General features: G+C 39.6%; 1 protein-coding gene across 4 annotated transcripts in view; it reads right to left on the bottom strand.

Annotated features, from left to right (window-relative positions):
- Asap (ArfGAP domain of ASAP) overlaps positions 1-12,221 on the bottom strand; it is a 58,003-nt gene that overhangs the window by 31,059 nt on the left and 14,723 nt on the right. For all 4 annotated transcript variants that reach the window (XM_028323780.1, XM_028323784.1, XM_028323783.1 and 1 more), the window contains exons 3-4: positions 10,318-10,466; positions 2,127-2,381 (exon numbers count right to left, since the gene is read on the bottom strand). In XM_028323780.1, coding sequence (XP_028179581.1) covers positions 2,127-2,381; positions 10,318-10,466 — 404 coding nt within the window. The remainder of the gene's footprint in view (positions 1-2,126; positions 2,382-10,317; positions 10,467-12,221) is intronic.

The following is a 12,221-nucleotide window of genomic DNA, read 5'->3' as shown; positions in this document are numbered from 1 at the left end:
TTGAGATATTTATAAAAATAATGCACTAATTTTTTTTTCTTTTTTTTTTCTTTTTAATGAGACGTAATATTTTTTATTAATTACTACAAACTGCCTACTATTACACCGGAACGAATAGATTGTTACGGCTTATCGTGCGATCTTATTACGTGTTTTTACACAATAAAGATAATCATAATTGNCGCTAACAATAATATTGTTATGATAATCCAAAGTAGCAGTAAACGTGTTAACTGTTAGAACGTCGCCAGCATATCAAGCTACCACAAAATGGCATAATTTATCAAGTGAAAACGAACCTTATATCAAAATAACAAAGTTTAAAATCCTCAGAAGAAAGTCTCAACACCTTCAGGTTGAAATGCTATACAAGCGCATTGTTTTGGCGTTCACACGGGTCACACGCGCGCCGTCACTATAGTTATTTCTTTACACAATAATTATCACAAATGTTCGTTTAGCTGACATTTTTTATCGTCACACACTGCATTGTTCATTCTATACTAATTACCTTGAATTTTCAATTAAGGTAGGTACGAGATGTACTGCGGGCCTGCGCATTAAGTAATCGGATCATATTGCAAACAATCAATATTGTGAGAATACGTAGAATTTGTGGAAAACTCAGTTTATTTAATTAAGTTTATGTTGGTAAAGTAGTCTCATATTCCCGTGAATTGTAAATTAAAAGATTACAGAATTTTTGTTTTGATCGTTTCATTTAGGTCTTGGTAGCTAATTAACGAAATAATATTTCTGTAATCTTTCGTGGAATTATGTTAAAATACTCACGAAGGCCTAACTAACCTCGAGACAAAAATTTCAACTATACTAGTTAAGTGTCTTAAGTCACTAAACGTTGCACAATACTATATTAATTTGTCCCATACAATATTGAAACTAGAAACGAAGGGCTCTCAGCTACAAAACCGACTGATGAATAGGCAGACGGGTCAACGAGTAATTAGCGCGGCAACCTCAAGAGAACCCATTCAATAGCGATATAAGAAAATAAAGTAAACATATCCCAGCCCTATAAATAAACCTACGAACGAGATGAAGCAAGTTATATTAGGAGCAAGACTTTCTAATTGTACTTCAGTAAACATAATTGGTATCAAGTACCGGACTAACTAAATCACTCACCCGGGAGTCAATTAAGGAAGCCTCATACTCGTACACTCATCTTAACCAATCACATTGGAGGAACGCCCATAGAAAGTGCTTGCGTGCGTATTAAATTAGGTACGTGTTCGATAAATACCTACATTTTCGATCTAGACGGTGGTTTTCGTGATGTGAAAATTGGAGAAAAACATTCTATACAATCAACTATGTATCCCACAAAGGCCTACATTTACTAGACTTCCTTTTATCCACAAACTAGACCGAGGATTATTTCAATAACTATCTTTACTTAGGGTTGTTTACAACTTACAGGGTTACTACAACTTCATCTAGTTTACATTTTGGGTTATTAAGAGCGGACAGACCTCTAAAGGTGGGATTTGCATAAGCCCCCAGGTCTGAATAATTACGTATGCCAACAGGTCCCTGGTCTGCCTAAGTTGGGCACAGCCACTAATTGCCCATTCGCAATTAATAACCAACCTTTTGGCTTTGGCACTCGGCTCTCGGCCAAAATCCTTCACATGGCACAGAAAATTTTAAACAGAATTTTCCTTCGGCAAACCAGTATGGCAAAAAGAATTTATATTAAACTTCATTTATGTTAACCGATGTGAGTGGAATTTTTACGTCAGTTTTCAATAACAGCAAGCTTTATTGAATATTCTTAAACAGGTTTCTTTCATATCGAAATATGTTTTCTGAAGTTTAATAAAATTAAATTCTTATTCGGAACGTGTATGGCGGGTTATGTTTATACTATAACCCAAAATAAACACCTACTCAAACGGTAAAGGAGTTTATTTACGGCATTTAATGAGAATCGCTTTGAGAAGTTTAGTTTAAACTCTACGTACGAGTAAATACTTTCTGCTTTATTTATTTTAAGAATTAGTTATTGTTAGTAGTAAAGCAGAAGTGGCAAAAGCTTTTGGATTATTGATCTCGTATTCAAATCTAATGAGCAGATGATCTGAATTAATATTCAATGAACATACCTCACACATTTGAAGCTGAAACAGTCTTCGTTCCTTTTCCATCTCATCTGCTATCTCCGCAGGCGTCACTTCACTTCGGATCAAGCCCGCCTCCTTCGCTTGGGACTTCTTCTCTTTCTCAATCTTCAGGTACTTGGACTCGTAGTCTTTGGATGCTTTATCGAAGGGTCTCTTCAAGTCACCCTTAACTCCTCTGAGATCACCTTTTAACACGCTGTCAACCGGGAACATCACAATGTTGTTTATGTTTTGCATCTGTGAACAAAATGCTTTACGTTAGCGCAAAGTGGGCGAATGCAAAATAAAGGAAAGTTAATTGACTGTAAAACATCAGGCAAGCGTCACGGTTCATTAACGGTGAGCAGCCATAGAAATATGAAAGCCGAGTGTAAGCTCAAATTTCTTGATCAACCTGTTTACACACGGAGCGCTTCTAAGTATCGTATCTGTCTACGAGTTACATGTAACATGAATACAGTTTCGGAAACAATACGGTGTGCTAAATTCTTAAAAGCGTCGTATTAGGTTGCAAAATGTGCATTCCTAACCTGACGGCGCGTTTGGCTGCGCTTAGCGTTGTTGCCTAATCAGCCAGCATCGTTCTAACAGTCAACTCAACAGTTGCAAATGCACCGCCCGAATAGGCGCCAAGCGCTGTGTACTGAATAGCGATGCCAATTGAGCAACCGTTGTACATATTGTACTCACGATATGCATTACTGGCAAAAGAGGCTTATATGACGACCGTGGCCTGGAAACAGCGTGCTATATCAAGAATGGGTAAGAGTAGGCCACCCGGTAACCAGATGTTTGCCGGTTCAAGGAAGACGATAAAATTACCGGCACAATATCCGATACGATATCGACAGTCTGGTAAAACTTTACCAAGTCTATTTTAAGACATGATGCAGTACAATGTAATTTAAAGCGATGAAATGAAATTATTAATGATTGAAAAGTATACATGGCAGTTCATTTTGGCTTACGTAAACTTTAAAAGCGAGCCAAAATGCCTATTTTGAAATACATGGGGTTAAAACGCACGTGACGAGGGAGTGGAAGGGAACGAGACAAAAGGGTTGAAGTACATAATGGGACCCTTCCTGGACATTGTAACCAGACGCTGAATACGCTTTTAATTACCGCACTACGGGAATTAATAGACCTAATTACGTACTCGCCATTATACTGCTTCTTTTATCCCACTTCAACTACATAATCGACACAATACACCAGTCAAGCTGTAAAAAAGGTATGTTTACATTTCTTTGTCGTTTGCAATCACGCAGCTTTTTCCTACATTTTACAACTGTAATTAGTAAGTTTTTTAAGGTTGAAACATCAATAAGCTTCTCTTGAGATGTTTTTAATTCGGATTCGCCATTATAAACTACTCTACATACTGCTAGCTGTAGTTAAACCGGCCTATCAAAACTTCATTAGACCTGTAAGTAGCAAGAAGACGGCTTTATTTCACAATTAGGCTCATTAAATCTGTAAGCCGAAAGCGATATTTGAATTAAATCTATTCGGTTAGTCATTAGTTAGGTTAGTCGGTAAACAGCTAGAGCACGGGCTTTGGAATTGTCAGAGGAGGTTAAAAAAGGTGACAAGAACTAAGTTAGAGGAATGTTTTTCACGAAACAATTAGAATGTCGGGATCGAGAGCACGTGCGAGCTTATGCGTCGCCATTGTGTGCAAATTGCTTGTCACGCGATAAACACATTGGATTGTATGCAACTTGTCTGTAAGTTCGCTCTATTGTTGCGAGCGTAATGTGATATTCTCGCTTCGAGTGAATCGCTGCAATCTCCACTTAGTGTTTTCATTAGCACATTCAGGTCAATGATGACGTGGACTTAGTGTTAGAGAAACTTGAGGTTAAATGACCAAAATTGTAACTAAATTAAAGAGTAGAGACGACATTGACGCAACAGGCCGTAAAAATAAATCTGAACTGGTCATACAAATATGTAAATACCTATGTATGTAATTTCAAAAATAATATTTGATTGTGCACGAAAATAGCAGTGCTACAATTTATTAATCCAGATTTGTTAATGACATCGTCATGACTAATAATAAAAGCAGTACATAACTTAGTTTACCTACTTGTTTAAAATGACACATCAGAATTAATTGGGCTACAACATCGTGAGGAATTATTAAATGTATAAACAATTTAGACGCCTCTTACGCTGAGCCGTCACACCCTCATTTGAAAATTAGCATCGCTGTTGAAATAGGCAGAATTTATGACTATGATAAATTTAACTTTCACGAAGCAATTCCGCAGTTCCCGGCCGAAAGTTTCCCGTTCGTTCGCTATTATTATGTTGGTAACTACTTACTTCGCAATGAAAACGAAATGAGTTACGAGAGCTCGAATCTTTTTAGGTCAAGTAACACCTGAGTTTGGCATAGGGTTGGCTTTGCGCAGACGTTTCCTTTGTTTTCGTTACATTTTTATCACAAAACCTTTCTACCTCTTTCATCTGAAACTTGTAACAGAAAACAAAAACCTTTTTCGGTATTCGATATTCGTAGCATCCACTCGTAAGCAATTACATCCTTTGTCATTCTTAATCGTGCTTTAGTATTTAAACACAATTAAAAATTCATCAGCACGCGTAAACGGTTAGGGGATCTCATTTAAAGGACTGTTTGTTAATGTTTAACTAGGATCTCGGCTTTCGAAGCTTCCCACATTAAATATTGAAAGGAAGCTTTGCAAAGCTTAATAAGTGGAAGAACACGAGGGCGTGATGAGAAACATTTACGCAACATGGGTTTTAATAAGTAATTTTATTACTGCGTGGGCAAATTAATTACTGAATTACTTTGTATTTTAGTTGTTCAAAAATAAACAAAGGAAACTTATGAATGTGAACACAATGGAGAACGTTTGTAGTAATATTATAGGTACTCGTATTTTTGCGCCTCCGGCCGATTTACACAACGAATTCCAAAGGCTAACAAGGCTAAAGGATCCAAACCTGATGTTGAGCAGTTTAGTTTTCATTAGAAATAGTAATTTGTAATATTGATTCAAATTAAAAACTGGACTAGATATTTATTCTGTGCTATGTTTTCGAAATGTTTCCACCGCCTGCCTACAGGCTAATCAAATTATAGCAATGGCCGAGTCGCGGGCCAGTGATAGAGTCACTAGAAGCGATTTAGTCCTGATTAGGGTCACGCTGGGACGGACAAAGACAACGGAAATGAGCCCATAGAGCGCGCCACCTCAAGCGAAACTACTTCGAGACAAACTTTTAACAAAACTTGACGGAATCATTAGTTAAATTCAGACCCTGCAATTAAAAAGTAGACGATGGCCCGTATTATGAAACAACGAATAAAAGGCTCAAACTTAGATCGAAACTTAATGACAAATATTGGTAGTTTGTTGCTGTTGTTGTTGTTCATTTTATTTCATAAAATAATGGGCACTTAAGGTCTGACAATTCACAAAACAAGCATAAATACAAATAGAACCACAGCAACCAAAGGTTCAGTGAAGAAAAGCTTAAAATTTTTAGACAATTACTGGAGCGGAAAAAGCGAACACAAATATTGCACGTGAACACAAGGACAAAGAGTTGCAAGTCGTGTCAAGGACGGGCCAAGGATTCTGCGCAATGACGAGCGCCCAGCGCTGGTCCGTCTCGAAGGACCCCAGCAGGGCTAATCTCTAAGTTTACGTCATTGTCGCTCATGCTGGCATCTCGCTTAGCGTGAGAAGGATGGAAAATCCGAAATTTTGGATAACGTTTTCGGTAGCCCGCTAAGCCGGGGCACGGGCGAGGTTACGCACACTGTTGCTTCCGAAACTTCACAAATTGCTTCCCGTTTCTTTTGCGTTTGTCAAATCGACGACCGAAAAAAGACGTCACGCGTTATGCTTGTGATTTAGTTTGAGTATGCAGGTAACGGTTTCCTGTTTGGGCAGGTATCACTATATTTCGAAACATTCTGGAATGATAGGAAATATACACAATAATAAATTATCTTAATTAGATAGAGAATACTTATTTAACAACAAAAGCCCATTTCTTAGTATGAAACAGGGGAAAGAGGATAACACTTTGTTCTCGTAATGGGTATTTCAAATAAAAACTACCTTAATTATCACACGTCTTGTAGGAATTATAATTATCCTTCCAATTACAGACTTATTACGTAACACAGGATAACTGATATCTCATTATTGGTCATGATCATTGAGTGAGTTACGTCCAAGATTCTTTTAGATATTAGCTTTCTTCAAACAAGTTTATTTGCTTTTCTAACGCGCTTACGGACAAACGAGTTCTTGATACTTTCTCCGGCAGATTAAATAAGTAACTATAATATTTTCGTATTGCGATGAACTGTTTTATGGTTGACACTTGATACTTCATCAATCTCGTCTAAATCTAATAATACTGTATCGCGTGATTAAACTTGAGATACGCGACGTCTTCTGTATTCGGTGCCAGCGTTGTCTGTCAGGTCATCAAATCATCACCCTGACCCATTTAGAGCAAATCTGCGGGTGCGCCCACGCATCATACATACGTCAAACGGTACTTTACACGTCTGCAACGAACACAGTCATGCCATCAGTTATCGAAGAGTAGAGACAAAGCATGTCAGAAAAAGTTACAACTTAATTTCTAGTGTGTTGTACAGACTTTAATACTCTTTATGCTTCAAATAAGTCTAAGTTCTGTTAAAGTCTGAATTCTGAATTTCTGGTCTTTCCAATTCAACCTGACAGCAGCGCCACTTTTCAAAGATTTACCTTTTCAATGAATAGAAAATGGCGAACTTTTCCAATCGAATCTTGATAAGGATTGCAAGTCACGATGCAACTGTAAAGCCGTCGTAATCTCAAGCCTATTCGATAGCGGAGACGCAATAAGAATCTGTTCGTGTGAATTCCGATTTATATTTCATTCAGTGGGTTGAGCTTAGAGATGTGCCGCTGAGAAAGTTCTCGTTCCCGGCAATATTCCCAGTGAGAATATTCTCGGGAACCGAGAACGCTCCCGGGAATATTCTCAGTGTTCTCGACAGAATACATTTAGTTTTAATTTTAATTTTGTTTTTTATATGTGAATTATTTGTAATGTTTCGACGTTTTATTAACTGGGCGTTAAGACTAGTCGTTATAAACAAGGCATGAAACGTGTGAGTGAGATATTGCTGTCTTGCTCACTCTTTTCGTGGCGAACGCCTACCGCGGCTTTAGGACTCGGCTACGGTATTTAAACATCAGTGTGCCTCTGAGTTTTAAGGCCCTTGCCACCCTTGCGGATTGCAAGCGGATTCAAAGTGGATTTAAAGCGGAGTGGCGACGCGACGGAGAAGCCGCGAGAAAATATCGTAAAGCTTCCCAAAGGCTGCCCAGCCGATCTGGATTCGATGATTGACCTTTTTTTTCGAAGTTGGACCTACCTAACTGGACTGTTTGTCCCAGGTATATTGTCAACAACCTCGAGTGTAGTCTCCAACTTTTAGAGGAGTGGGTGCAACACGGTCTTTAGACATAATTTTTAAATCTTGTCCATGTTCATTTTGAGACCCACTTGTTGAGAGACTCTATTGAGGCCATCGAGCATTGTGCCTAGATCTTCCACGATCTCAGCCATGACTACGATATCGTCTGCTGTCTGGGTGATGTACTCACCGTTGATATTTATGCTGAATCCGCTCCAGCCCAGAAGCTTGAAAACATCTTCCAGGGCGGTGGTGATGACGTCTCCCTGTCTCCCCCCTCGCTGCAACTGGAGAGGTTTCGGGTTCTGATCTTAAAACGGACTGTCACTGTGGCGTGTTTGTAGAAGCCTTTCAACACTTTAATGTATCAATAGTTAATTTGATACAGTTGAAAAGACTGAAGCACTGCCCATGTTTCAAACGAATCGAAGGCTTTCTCATAGTTCACAAACGCAAAGTGGCTGATTAAACTCCTTGATCTTCCGTATAATCTGCGTATATTATTATGGTATATGGTACTAAAGCGTTTCGGAAACCGGCTTGTTCGGGGAGCTGAAAGTCGTCGAGCCTGCTAGCGTGACAATTTGTAATGACTATCGAAAACAGCTTGTAGACATGGCTCAGAAGCGAAATGGGTCTATAATTCTTCAACAAGGTTTTGTCACCTTTTTTGAAACGAACCAAAGTCGCTGACATAGCCCGACGGATTAGCAAGCTGAAGTGGCAATGGGCAGGGCACATAGTACGCAGAACTGACGGCCGATGGGGCAGAAAGGTTCTGGAATGGAGGCCGCGTACCAGAAAACTCAGCGTGGGCCGTCCCCCTGCAAGGTGGACTGACGACATCGTAAAGGTAGCAGGGAAGCGCTGGACGCAGGCCGCTACCAATCGATCAACATGGAAAGCATTGGGGGAGGCCTATAGTCAGCAGTGGACGTCCTATGGCTGAAATGATATGATTTGAAGAGGAGTACCTATTACCATTCTCCAAAANGGATGCGGGCAGCGCAAGACCGTTCATTGTGGAAAACCTTGGGGGAGGCCTTTGTCCAGCAGTGGACGTCATTTGGCTGAAACGAACGAACGAACCTATTACCATTCTTCTAAGTGTCGGATCAATTTAGCTAGCACGTATTTTCTATAAAAATGTGTCAAATGATCCGTCAGACAGGCTATCCACAACTTATCCAGAAGTGGCGAAACAGGCCCTTACTAAGCGATTGTGAAATATGCCCTTAATGGCAAATAAGAATAGTTTAAAAAACTAAAAACACGCTTTTATTACTAACGGCACTAAAAAGCCAAAAATCATCAAGACCCTGGACATCATCTAGCATTAAAGTGCTCGAAAAGACAAATCCAACGAACCCAAACTCGATGTGTTTCCGCCGTTTCGTTTAGGAGTTCCTATGGCTACCTCCTGACTCCATCATTAGGACCCTGGACATTATCTAGCACTTAAAGATCTCGAAAAGATAATAATATCCAATGAACCCAAACTCGATGTGATTCCGCCGTTTCGTTTAAGAGTTCTTTTGGCCACCTTCCAGTCCCATCATCAGACCAGCTGGTACCACAATATTGTATTGCCATTTCTAATGTCCATATAATATCCAAGTTTCATGATGATACAAGACTTAGAACTGCGTGTAATTCCGATTCTAAGATTCCATTACATAGTTAGTTACATATACACGACGACCTAATAAGAGCGTGTTAAAAACGAAAAAATGGACAGTTACATTATTTAATTACGTGTAAAAAGAAATTTCTGTCATCTTACATATCATTAAAACGGCATTTCACGACGAAAAAAATAAAATATAATAAAGGTGCAGTTGCCAAGAATATTGCCGAGAAAGTTCCCGAGAATATTCTCGGGAACACTGAGAATATAGCCTTTCACTGCAAATAGAGTGTATTGTTTAATATACACTTATCTGTTAACTTAATTTAATACTATTTTACTTAAGAAAGTTTGTTTATTTCCATTAGATAAACATGATTCTCAACCTTTCTCACTTAGGAGAACGCTCCCGGGAACGCTCCCGAGAATATTCTCAGCTGAGAGAGCGTTCTCGGGAACGGCACATCAATAGTTGAGCTCGGTCGTTTGCTCCGCGGAGATCTGTAGACATCCGCCGCAAGCTCCCTCACCGCTCCCTCAATAGCATAATTTCCGTTTGCTATTGCGACGGCTTCAGATTACTTTATCCACGAGGGTGGATGGCTGATGTTTGATACGCTTGTTTCATTTCACACTCCGTGGACTGTCACGACCCACGAGCCGCAGCGCTCAAAATTACTCCGACCGTGTCGAGCCCAAATGAACGAGTGAAAATTAGGATGAGCATATAAATCTCGCCTACGATACAATTTTTATCGCTTACGATTAAACATGACGGATATTAAAGAGATAATCTTGATTCCTGACATAGATTTTATGTCGGCTAACGTCCGGCAGTTGCCTTTTTGTGCAAACACGCTGAAATTGTGGCGTGTTCTGCTATAATTTTCGTTTAAAATTTTGATGACAATGAGATTTTGGGGATATACACACTGTACAATATAAATTTGAAGCGGTGTAGTTTGAGAACGCATTATTTCACGGTACATGACTGTGACTAAACTACTTTTAGTCACACAAATTACGATCTTTAGGCATGCTGTCTACTTGAATATGGTGTTTTGTTTTCTTATGCTCACCAGGGTCTTCATTAGCGCTGACAGTTCTTTTGTGACCACTGCAAACTTGAAGAAGGCGGCGCCGATGTCTGGTTCTGAGTCCCTGCTGAGTGCGTTTCCCCCGAGCCGCTCAAGGGCCCGGGAGAGATACATCTCGTTGTCCACGTGAGCTGCAGACAGAAAAAATTATACATATGACAGCAGATCAATAGCAGATCATCTCTATGCTGTAACCACACATTCCTATGCTGCTAAAAGATAGTAAAACACTGTCCTCGTTAATATCAAGAAAGACAGTCAAGTTCTAGTGACCGTAAACTAGAATTCTTGAACAACTATGTAGCACACAGCGTATCTTTTGAAATTAAATTTTCAGTTAATTTTTCTAGAAGCGAATCGCTCGGAGTTTTGTTCCTTTTGCTTGCTGCCGGATATTTAATTAGTTTCTCAGTTGGAATAACTCCCATCTTAAGTTGTAGAGAAAGACCGTAACTATTAACCGTGGCACTTCCACTTCGCTACAGCAATCAAATGGAATTCGGTAAATTAATAATCCTTAGTCTAACTGTTTAAGTGACCAAACTACGAGTTCCGCTCCATAAGGATACGTTATTAATCTTCTGTTCTTTGAGATTTTGAAGATAATAGGGGATACCCTTGTGGTTTATGTATATCCTTATTTGTAAGAGAAATATATCTTCAACCCAAGGAGAAATGGTCGGTAAACTGATGAAAGAGGCGTCAGAGATCCGTGTCGCGGCCCACTTTGGCTAGCTCAATCCCGCCGACGCTCTCTGCATATTAAATGGCAGAGCACTGACTCTAGCCTTTCAATTTGTACACAGGCTCGTCGTTTGCCTCCACTTTGTATGGGCTAAACGAAGTCTTCGAGCTTTCATCAAGAATGGGCAGTTGAATGACGTCATACTAAACAAACAAATGAAAAATAACTTTCAATTTACCAGGTTTTATTAACGTCAACAAACTAGTCGCAAAAAGAACAACGCTATTCCAATAAACGACCTGCGGTTTTGGATTAGATCCAATTTCGAGCTATTATCGCTAATACGATATCATCACATTGGTATTTATTCCCAACGAATCCGACATTCAGAAGATCTAATTCACCTTTGTGTTAATTCATTGTGCTTTGGCCTGGTGCTACTTCGCAGAAATATAAAGTTATAATGTTAATTTTTCCTTGTGCATTCTGCACAGCTATTTTAAATCGCATTTATTTTAGCTGTCGAGACTTGATTGTTGTGAAGGGACTATTGCTGGCTGGAAATGGTTTTCTAGCGTGTGCAGTGTGACAAAGGAAGCATGCTATATCGAACGGTCGAGGATCTCGACTCGATTGTTCTTCGTGCGTATTGAGGGCCCGTTGATTGGTTGTTTTTGCAGGCGCGCGCACGACCTTGCCGGCTGTGCAATCGGAACCCGCGCGACCAGTTTCATGCGGCGACGCGGGCGCAGGCGTGCAGCCAATAAACAAACCTCCGCACGCGATGGAATTGCATTGCCTGCAAGCCTCAGTATTGCATGTTCTGGATACCGCAAACAAAATAAAAACTACTCGAGCGATTCATCACAAACGTGTGGCAAATGAAATTATCAAGTTCGAATGCACTTTATCGCTGAGCATGACATTGGTTCGCTATCGCAAAAGTACACGTAATATTTTTATAGGTTTTATTTTATCTAATCTAATCCAATATTGTTAAAGTTGTTGCAAAAAATTTCATTTCACACTATAAATATTAATAAAAGCAACGCGGCAACGGTAATAAAATACATTATTCACGAATCTGCCTAATTGAAGGAGTCTGAAGCTGCGGAGCAGGTGCTAGGGAGTCGCCCCCGATAGCTAAAATCGGAAACAATAATCTAATATGGCTAGCTATACGCCTGTGGCGAGCGAAACC

Source organism: Ostrinia furnacalis, unplaced genomic scaffold (genome assembly GCF_004193835.3).
Source record: "Ostrinia furnacalis isolate ACB-3 unplaced genomic scaffold, ASM419383v2 OfSCF0694, whole genome shotgun sequence".
NCBI classification, from domain to species: domain Eukaryota; kingdom Metazoa; phylum Arthropoda; class Insecta; order Lepidoptera; family Crambidae; genus Ostrinia; species Ostrinia furnacalis.
The sequence above is the reverse complement of the archived record's forward strand: the minus strand, read 5'-3'. Positions and strand labels throughout refer to the sequence as shown.